The 10,903-nt window shown below is 49.1% G+C and overlaps 1 protein-coding gene across 1 annotated transcript in view; it reads right to left on the reverse strand.

The window, feature by feature from the left end:
* Ptpru (protein tyrosine phosphatase, receptor type, U) overlaps positions 1-10,382 on the reverse strand; it is a 54,612-nt gene extending 44,230 nt beyond the window's left edge. The window contains exons 1-6 of the mRNA XM_013034934.1: positions 10,257-10,382; positions 7,980-8,251; positions 7,473-7,554; positions 7,262-7,377; positions 6,885-7,059; positions 6,278-6,571 (exon numbers count right to left, since the gene is read on the reverse strand). Of these exons, the coding sequence (XP_012890388.1) occupies positions 6,278-6,571; positions 6,885-7,059; positions 7,262-7,377; positions 7,473-7,554; positions 7,980-8,240 (928 nt within the window). The 5' untranslated portion in view covers positions 8,241-8,251; positions 10,257-10,382. The remainder of the gene's footprint in view (positions 1-6,277; positions 6,572-6,884; positions 7,060-7,261; positions 7,378-7,472; positions 7,555-7,979; positions 8,252-10,256) is intronic.
* Positions 10,383-10,903: the final 521 nt, after the last annotated feature.

Below are 10,903 nucleotides of genomic sequence, written 5' to 3' on the forward strand. Positions count from 1 at the left end.
GTTCAAGGCCCACGACCGACAAAAAAAAAAAAGACCCAGTAGCAGCGTGCACACGTGTACACACACACACACACACACACACACACAATGAAATCATTGACATGACATTTGCTTCCTGGATTGCTAGATGGAAATAGTAACATGTACTTTCGAAGAGCAAATATGAGATTCAAATGAGACAATATGAGCCAAACTATCCATCTTCTTGTGCTTAATAAACGCATGTGCACTAACACAAGATACTAGCAGTATAAATTAGCAAACCCATATTTTAAAGCAATGGTCTATCAGTCAAAAACCTTACTTCTGATTTTCTACACTAAACAATATAATTGAAGAGAAAAATAACTTGGGCACCAGTATCTCACAGCTAGCAACTCAGGAGGTTGAGATCTGAGGGTCATGGTTCAAAGTCAGTCTGGGCTGGAAAGTCCATGAGATGCTTATTTCCAACTGACTAGTAAAAAGCCAGAGGTAGAGCTGTGGTTCATGTGGTAGAGCAGTAGAATTGGGGAAAAAAGGCTAAGGAACAGTGTCCAGGCTCCAAGTTCAAGCTCAAGTACCATATATATGCATATATATCTATTCATATATACACATAAGTAATTCAAGAGAGAAAAATAAGAACTCTGAGTACTAATATTTTTCAATGTGGTATTCTTTATAATAACAGAAATCTGGAAACACACAGTCCTACAAGCCAGGCACACTCAATTGACTTCCACAGAACAACAAATGTCATAACAGACAGCCCAGCACATGCCACAGCACCAGTAAATGAAGCAGAAATTGGAGTATTTTCTACAAGTGTGTAAAAATGTGCACTGCACACATATGGGCAGAGTTGAACAACGCAGAAAAATTAAAACAGCTGCTGGACTAGGATGGTGAGATTTAGAGTGTTTCTTTAAGCCTTTTACTGATGCTGTATTATTGTTTTCACAGTAAATAACAGAGTGGGAGGGGAGTTGTGGAGGAGATGACAACACAGCTGGCCAAGGCGCCTGAACTAGAAGCAGGCAGCCATGTCCACAAAGAGGAGCATGTAATTAAGAGGGCCAGAATGAGGTGCCTGCCTGGCCCCTGCACCAGCTCCTACCCTGGCCAGCCCAGGGAAAGTGTTTATTGGTTTCTAGCATAAAGTGGGGGCTCAGTCCAGGATACTGGCCACTGTTGCTGCTGCTGCTGCTGCTGCTGCTGTTAAAAACACTGGATTGTAAATCAAGAATTTCCAGCTTTGCTTCTAGACTCCTCTGTGTAGATATGGACAAGCAACTAAACCTCTAAATCTCAGGTTACTCATCTGTAAAGAGGGAATCATCACAATCTGTCACCATGAAGCCTAGATTCTTTTTTTTTTTTAAGCCTAGATTCTTGATCACTTGAGCACAGGCAAGGTCCCTCTCTGGGTCTGTTTCACCAGCTGCACACTAATGGGAATGCCCTGGAGATTTTTTTTTTTACAAAGCCCCAATGCTCTGATTTTTTTAATGCTGATACTGAGGTTGAACTCATGAGAGCCTGTGCTCTCACTTGCCTTTTTTTTCTCAAGGCTAGTGCTCTACCACTTGAGCCACATTCCCTACTTCTGGCTTTTTGCTGGTTAACTGGAGGTAAGAGTCTGACAGACTTTTTCTGCCTCAGATTTCTAATCAGATCTCAGCCTCCTCCAATTAACTAGTAAAAAGCCAGAGGTGGAACTGTGGTTCAGGTGGTAGAGAAGTAGATTTGAATTAAAAAAGCTAAGGAACAGTGCCCAGGCTCTGAGTTCAAGCTCAAGTACCAACACAATATGTATGTACATATATTTTATATATGCATATATATAATTCAAGAGAGAAAAATAAGAACTATGAGCACTAATATTTTTCAATGTGGTATCCTTTATAATAACAGAAATCTGGAAACACACAGTCCTGCAAGCCAAGCTTTCAGAAGCTAGGATACAGGTATGCTAACAGGTATAACAGATATTCTAAGTGGCAGACCAGTGGCACCTTAGAATGACAGCTGGCACTTACAGAGTGCTTGCCATGGGTTCAACCCTGTATTTCATGTGCTCTTAATGCATGTGACTGCCTAAGACACGGGAAGGGCCTGAGGTTGAGGCTCCACACCTCTCTCTTATACATAAACTCACTCCCTAAAAACCTAGGGACCAAATCAAATCAGGGATCTTCAACTTCAACACCACTGCCATTTTGCACTAGATAATTCTTTGTGATGAGGGACTGTCTGCACCATGTGGAGGTATATCAGTCCCCTGGCTTCCACCCCTTAGATACCAGCAGCAGCCACCAAGGCCCAATTGTAACAACCATTATGTCTCCAGACACTGCAAAAAGTTCTTAGGAAATAAAATTGCCGCGTGATGAACCACTAGCATGAAAGATCTCCCCCAATCTCCCAGCTTTAAATGCCATCCACCCATCTCCATACTGACGCCTCTGAGATTTATACCTGCAGCCTGAACTCTTCCCAGAAGCCCACTGTCATATATCCACCTGTCTGATGGATAGCGCCACCTGTGTGTCTAATGGTATCTCAGAGTCAACATCTCCAGTGCAACGCTCCTGATCTATGACACCCGTCACACCACCTCCTGCATAGTCTGCTCCTTGGCAGTAAGTGACAGCTCTGTCCTTCCAGCTGCTCAAGCAAAACACCTTGGAGCATCCTGGACTTGTCGCTATTTCTCACTTCCTTATCCACAATCAATTCATCAGCAAATGCCGGAGGCTCTAGCTTTGAAACAAACCAGAACACAAGCAACTTTTCACCACTGCTGACTGTCACTTGCACTCTTCTCTCAGCTGCCATCTCCAAGACAGATCACTGCAGGGGCCTCCTCCCTAGTGTCCCTCCAGTACCTCTGCCCTGCTAGAGTGTATTGTCCACAAAAGGGCCCAGGTGGACCTTCTGAACACGAGTAGCCTGTGTCCACTCCTGCTCTCCAGACCCCACCATGGCTTCCAGCTCACTTGCCCGAGTCTTACAGCCCCAGCCTCACTTCCAGGTCCCTTTCTGCAATCTTCCCTCAGTTATGAAAGCCAATTATCTGTAGTTCTGGTTAGAACCTGATACTCTAGCCTCCAAGTCTTTGCACTCCCTCCCTCAGCACTTCCCGCATACTCACAAATGAACACGTGCATGTGTACACATATGTGTACACATACACACACACACACACACACACACACACACACACACACACACACACGACCTGGCTCTGTCCCTCACCTCCTTCACATCTCTGTTTAAATGTCAACTTCTTAGTAAGCCAGTCCCTTCAGCCTTTTTCAAAGAACAGCCCTCCATTCCCCTCTCGACCCTCCTGTACCCTTCTTGGAGTACTGGGCACTTCATGCCCCTTGTTCATTTATCTATCCTCTGTCTCCTCTGCCAGCATGTGCACTCCTAGCGATCTCGTGAGGACCTCACTGGCTTGTGGCTTTTGTTCCCATGTCACTCACAACACCCTTTACCCAGCACAGAACAGGTGCTCAGTACACTGAGCTGCAGGATTCTTCAAACTAACACACTGTGGGTTATAATAAGATTCTTATTATTTCCATTTTATAAACTAAAGTTCAGAGAGGTGCAGTAATGTGATCTAGACCCTTCGGTCAGAAGGCAATCCCCATAGGGATGCTGTGACCCACCTCCCAAAGGTCTCCCAAAGCCTGGCATAGAAAGGGATTTTAGATAGTTCTAAAATCCAGACCTCCCAGAATTAAAAATAAATTAAACAAATTAAAAATAATGACAACATTCAATGCTGGCAGGGATAAAGAAAACTACATGGCCCATACATTGAGGTGAACATGTAAAATAATACATAAAGTCACTCTACAGTTTCTGATTTAAAAAGAAGTGAAACATGAAATTATCATACAATTCATCAATAGCACAATTGGTTATTTTTCTCAGAAAAATGAAAAATTAACATTCATGCAAAAACCTATACATAATACTCCTAGGCTTTACTTATATGGCCAAAACCCAGAAATTTCCAGATATCCTTCAACAGATGAATAGTGAAACCAACTGTGGTACCTGCATTGGAATACTACTCAGCAATCACAAAGGAATGAGAAGATATGTAAATGACCAGTAAGGATATGAAAAAATGTTCTATACTATAGCTCTCAGAGAATTGCAAGTCAAAAACACAATGAGGCCTGCCTCAGTAGCTCACACCTGTAATACTAGCTACTCAGGAGGCATGGTTCAAGGCCAGCTTGGGCAAAAGGCTAGTGAGACCCTCATTTCAACAAATAATTTAGACGTGGTAAAGCAGGTCTGTGATCCCAACTATGGGGAGGTATAGTTAAAAGGATACTGGTTTGCAGTCATCCTCTGGTTTAAAAAGAAAGTCTCAAGACCATCTCTAAAAAAAAAAAATTAAAGAGCTGGGCACTGGTGGCTCACACCTATAATCCTACCTACTCAGGAGGCTGAGACCTGAGGATCGTGGTTCAAAGCCAACCTGGGCAGGAAAGTCCGCAAGACTCTTATCTCCAATTAACCACCAGAGCCAAGCGCCGGTGGCTCATGCCTATAATCCTAGCTACTCAGGAGGCTGAGATCTGAGGATCGTGATTCAAAGCCAGCCCAGGCAGGAAAGTCCATGAAACTCTTATCTCCAATAAACCACCAGAAAACCGGAAGTGGCGCTATAGCTAAAGTGGTAGAGCGCAAGCCTTGAGCTGTAGAGCTGAGAGACAGCACTCAGGCCCAGAGTTCAAGCTGCACAACCGACCCAAAAATTAAAAAAAAAAATTAACCACCAGAAAACCAGAAGTGGAGCTGTGGTTCAAAGTGGTAGAGTGTTAGCCTTGAGTAAAAGAGCTCTGGGACACATGCAGGCCCTGAGTTCAAGACCTACAACTGACAAAAATAAATAATTAATTAAAGCAGGCCCGGCTCCAGTGGCTCACACCTGTAATCCTAGCTACTCAGGAGACTAAGATCTGAGGATCACAGTTGAGTCTCTGTGAGACTCTTATCACCTCTCAAAAGCCAGAAGTAGAACTCAAAGTAGTAGAGCGCTAGCTTTGAGCAAAAGAGCTCAGGGACAGTGCCCAGGCCCTGGGTTCCTGCCCCACAACTGACAAAAAAATAAAGCAGAAGGGCAAATGGCCAGAATAGAGTGCCTGCCTAGCAAGTATGATAAACTGTATAGAAGTAAACATAACACACAGAGATACAAAATATGCACAAGCAAAACTGGGTCAGTCTAAATGAAATCTGCTTTATCAATGTCAATATATTCAGCATACTATACTATATAGTTTTTCAAAATGATGCCATTTCAGAAAGCAGGGTAAAGAGTGTAAAGAATAGGGCTGGAGGGGTAGCTCAGTAGTAAAACACCTGCCTAGAGAGTGTAAGCTCCCCAGTCCACCAAAAGAGAAGAGTAATCTCTGCACTTTTCTTACAACTCCAAGTGGAACATGCCAATTAAAAACAAAACTTACGGAAACCACAAAAAACAATGCACTAGTCTCAATTTTTCTTCTTGTTAAACAGTCTCCTCTGGTACAGATAAACCACAAATCCTAATGGCTATTATTACTTCATCCTTCTTAAGGAAGAGCAGACCTCAGGTTCCATGCCAAGCCAAGAAGGGTCTAGTTGTTTACTTTATCAAGATGATATAAGCCCAGTGCTGTTGGCTCATGCCTGTAATCCTAGCTACTCAGGAGGCTGAGATCTGAGGATCATGGTTCAAAGCCAACCAGGGCAGGAAAGCCTATGAGACTCATCTCCAATTAACCACCAGAAAACTGGAATGGCACTGTGGCTCAAGTGGTAGAGCATTCGCCTTGAGCTGAAGAGCTCAGGGACAGTGCCAAGGCCCAGAGTTTAAGCCCCATGACCAACAAATAAATAAATAAATAAATTTTTAAAGATGATATAAAGTATTAAAAGCACAAATTCTGGAGCCTTCCAGCTAGGAGTTCTAATCTGATCCCTGTACTTACTAGCTGCGTGTCCTCTGGCCAGTCACTCAACATCTCTCCATCTCAATCAGCTCATCAGTAGAATGGGTATAACATAGTACCTTACTATGGTAAGCTTAAAGTCAATAAATGTGTATGTTCATACATGTTTAAGTGTTTGCCACAACCGAAAGCTTTACTATAATAGAGTTGGAGGGAAAATGTTATAAGCATAGACCCCAGTATCTCTCAGAACATGCCCTTCCTCCCCTCCACTGTCCTGAACCCACACCAGGTGTGGGCCTCCACCAGCAGGTAGCAGCTGCACCCACCTGCACACTTGGTGCGGCTAAGGAGTGGTGGTCCTGGGCGGCCGGTGCCACCGTCCCCTGGGCGAGTGAGCAGCACACTGATCTCATACTCGGTGTCGGGGTCCAGGTGCCACAGCTTGTAGGTCTGCAGGTTGACCGCATGCACCTCGGCCCACGGGCCGCGCGTCATGCGGTATTCGATCTCTTTGCGCACGATGGGCCCATCGCCGATGATGGAATTGGTGTTGAGCTGGATGATGAGGTAGGTGGGGCCCGCTCGCAGCAGCTGTGGGGGTGCGATGGGAGTCGGGGGCTCTGCCAGGAGATGGGGGGAGAAGTGACGTCGATGGACACCAGTGCCTCCATGAGATCCCAGGCCTCTAACTGCATCCCACCGTATCTCCACCTTCAAAGCCCCTCATGGTGTTCCCACACGCTCCACTAAACCTGCTCCAGGACTCTGAGCAGATCTCAGCGGCTAGACCAGACCCACCGATTCTGATAATTACCTAGAGTTTTATGCAGCTAGCCCCACCCCTCCTTTGACCACGCCCCTTTAAGGCTCAGACTCCGCCCCTGCCTGACCCCGCCTCCGGCCACGCCCCTCCGCCAGTGCCAGAGCGCCGACCCTTAACGATGAGCTCTGCGAAGTTGGAGACACCTGCCCCGCGCGGGGCCTGGGACACGCAGCGGTACAGGTCCTGCTCCGCACGGCCCACGCCGGCCAGCGGGAAAGTGGCCAGGAAGCGCCGGTGGCTGATATGCCGCACGCTGGCCGCAGGCACCAGAAGCCCACTCTGCCTCTGCGGGAGAAGAGACGTGGCAGGGTCAGGCTGGGAAAGGCTGGAACCCCGTATAAGGGGCCTGCTGGGAACCCCGCAAAGTCAGAACATAGTCTAGGGAGTACCAGGACTCCTAAGACTCAGAGGCTTGAAAGGAAGCCAGTGCCTCGGAGACGCTACCGACCCCGTCTCCAGCCTTGGCCAAGGTCTGCATCCTGCTCACCTGCAGGAAGAAGCGCTCGGCCTCAGCTGCCCGGCCTGCTGCCATGCACTGAAAGGATGCATTCTGTCCCGCGTTGACCTCCACATCACCCAGGCGGGAGAAGTGGGGGGCCTTTGCTGCAGAAAGAGACCTGGAGCATGAGCTGGGCCTGAGCAGTGAGCCCTCCATGCTCTTCCCTCACCCCGCCACCCCCCAGTGGATTGGCTCTCACCGCAAGGGTAGCTGAGAAGCAGGATGTCATCTAGGCCCATGTAGCCCCTGCGATCTGGAGAAATGAGGGCCTCAAACAGTACCTGGAGGAGGGGGACGGGGAAAGGTCCTTGTCACACCCATCTCACTGGGCAGGCACCCACAAGAGCCCTCTTTCAGCTGGGTCAGAGTCCCAGAAAACAGAAATCAGCCCAACTCACACTGACCCTCCCAACCAGCTGCTTCAGAGGTGAGGTGTCAACAAGATCAAGGCCAATGTCCATCCCTGGATAATGACCTTAAAACAGCTACATCCCTCCCAGTCAGATAGGTTTCTAGTTCACCCCTGAATCCAGCCATAGCTAGTAACAACGACCTCTGGTGCAGAACCTGAACTCACCCCAGTACAACTCACATCTTGACCACAGATTGACTCCTGACGCCCAGTACAGGCTAATTCCATAGTAGTCTGATGTCAAAGAGGCATCCCTCTGCCTTCACCCCCAACCACAAGCTGACCACAGCCCACCTGGTATTCATTGGGCCAGAAGGTACTGACAGCCAGCTCAGCCTGGTGCCACTGATGGCCATGGGATCCAGTCATATTCCAGACGGCACTGCCCAGGGGGCCCCCATTAACACGCACATAGACACCCAGGGTGCCTGGGCTGTGCCCATCCCGGCTGTACAGGAAGTAGCTGAACTGTACACAGTGGGTGTCATTCTCACTCAGGCTCTGGAAGATCACGTGGGCCCGCTGCCCGGGGGCATGCTGGGAAGCATTAACCATCAAATAGGCACCTGGAAAGAGAGAAGGAAGAAGCAGGAACCCCAGAGACCTTAGGGGAGGCCAGGGTCAGGTGCACAGAGAGGCAGAAATAACCGATCCCAGGCTTTTGAACCCACTAAGAATCAGGAATATGGGACTCTCTGGTCCCAGCTAAGACACAGAGCTGTCTCTTCTTCCCTTCCCAGTGTCTGCTGGAGCAGCAGAAAACACCCAAACTCGATTTTGCCAAACCCTGGTATGGTCCTTTAACCATCCACAGGCCTCAGCTGGAGCCTATATCCTGCCTAAGACAGTTTTTGAGATATCTGTGCCGTCCTTGGAGGCTGAGACTAACTAGGTCATTCATCTCAGGAGTGAAGAGCCTGACACCTGGCAGGCCCTCCCTCCACTGCTCCTGTGGGCTTCACTCCCGGCCCGGATCATTCAGAGTAGTGTGGGCTCTGTTGTGTCCCCCCTCACAGGCACAGAATGCAAGCTCAATGAATATGTAGGACACACCGAATGAAAGGATTAGCTTCCCTTTCAGCCTCCAACCCAGACTATAGATTCCAGGGACACAAAGATGCCTGATTTCCAACCTGCAAAAGGCAGCCCTGCCGCTTTCCTGGAGATCTGAGCTGTGTGCTAGGGGGAAGGAGGAGCAAAGAGATGGGGCCTGATTTCTCAGGATGTGGTTGGGGATTGTGGCTCCCCGCAACCCCTCCCTCGCCTGGGGAGAAGGCCCCAGCAGCAGCCAAGAGGGTGCCCACAGCTACCCAGCACCTCCTCCCAGACTTGGCTGCCAGCCAACCCAGGCACATCCAGATCCCGGCTCCAGGAGGGCTCCCCAGGGACCCAACTGCAGACGCTCATTCATCTCTGAGCCAGGAGCCCTGTGGAATTGTCTCATGAGTAGATCCTGGCAGGGAGGACAAGAGAACTCCAGGTAGCCAGCCCCACCCAGGACAGGCCCCATCTCCAGAGGAACATGGACTCTTGCTTGGAGCACTGCTGCTGCCTCTCTCTCCTCTCCCCATAACAGCTCCAACTCCAGCGTGATGCTGTGTTCCTGCCTCTTCCTCCTGGTCCCTCTACCTCTCCCAGTCTCCCTGGCTTCAACTCTCCTCAGCTTTCATTTACTCCCTTTGTCTCTGTGATGAATACCAATCTCCCTCCTTCCTTCTCTAGACTGAGCAAGGGTGGGGGGAGGGAAGGTTGAGAAGGGGGGGTTGTTTATACTCGCATCTGCCTCCTGGATCTAGCACCCTAGCCCCACACTCACACTCAATTCTACGCTTCTCTCCCTTTCTCACTGGATAGGTAGGTCTCTGCCTGACTGAAAGAAGAGGGGAGACCACCAGGGGCAGGACTCCAGGAGTTAAACCCAAGTCAGCTCTCTTACGTCGAAATGTCAGTGTCAACTATATAGGAAGCTACAGCTTGGACCTGGAAGCCTGCAGGGCCCCTGCACAGTGGGCACCTTCACAGATCACTCTCAGGCACGGCAGACACCAGCTGCGAGGTCAGAAGGAGGCAGATGGAGGCTAGGAGAGGCCACGTAGCCAGGCAGGCCCTGAGGGACCTGTTTCCTACTGGCTTTAAGTCCTGCCTGTGACTGAAAACCTCGGCCTCCCTCCCCCACTCCTGCCAGTAGATGCCATCTCAGCAGGCTGTGAGCAGAGCCAGGAAGGTCCCCACCCACCACTGTGATAGGGCAGAAAGGAGAGGCCTTTGGGCTGTCCATCCTGGAGTTCACTCAGAAAGCCCCATTTGGTTCTCACACTATGTCCTGAGACACAGGCCTTGTCAGAAATAAAGTGGATCATCTAGTCTCCATCTGTACCACTTTGGAAGTAAAACTAACCTGACAAGTGCAATGAAGAGCCTAGAAAACTCACTTGCAGGATCATGAAAGGCATGACAGAGGTAGAAACCAAGGAGGCTCAGAGAGTTTGTGCACTATGTCCAAGGTCACACAGCAAGCAAGCAGAACCACTAGAGGACAGGGAAGGGGAATGCTGATGATAGTGTGCTCACCGTGGGGCAGGTCCGCAGAGGCCCGGGTGCCAGGGTGGATCCTCACTTGCTCCCACTGGAAGTCGTCATACTGGGCCTGGCTGTATTCGCAGGGCACCGCTGGGTCACTCACCTCCTCGAAGGTACAGCCAGCTGTAAGAACAAGGCCTGGTTAGCCCAGGCTGGGGCAGGGCCGCTGACCAGGCAAATTCCTCTGGGGGCCTCCAGGTTCCCCCATTGTCCCTCCTACCCAGACTCACACTCTCCTGCTTCGTCTCTCCTCTCTTCTCCTCAATGCTTCCTCCATGAACAAATGTCTTCCTCCTTTTCCTCCTCCTCTTCTGAGGAATCTTCTCACTATCTCTTCCCAACACACAAGACCTCTCCACACTGCCCCCTGGCCCAGAATAACTCTAGGGGACACACACACACACACACACACCTACATAGCTAGCACACACACACACACACACACACACACACCTACATAGCTAGCATTACTGCTCAATCATCAGACCCTCACAACCACACATGGGAGCAGATTTAGAATTATCCTCATTTCACACATAAGCAAACTGAGGCCCAAAGAGGCCGAACCACTTTCTCAGCGTCACATAGTTGGAGTGGGGTTTGAACCAAGATCTCCTCCCTGCTCCTCAGTGTTTCTC

The sequence above is a fragment of the Dipodomys ordii genome, unplaced genomic scaffold, assembly GCF_000151885.1.
Source record: "Dipodomys ordii isolate 6190 unplaced genomic scaffold, Dord_2.0 Scaffold6, whole genome shotgun sequence".
Lineage (NCBI taxonomy): Eukaryota > Metazoa > Chordata > Mammalia > Rodentia > Heteromyidae > Dipodomys > Dipodomys ordii.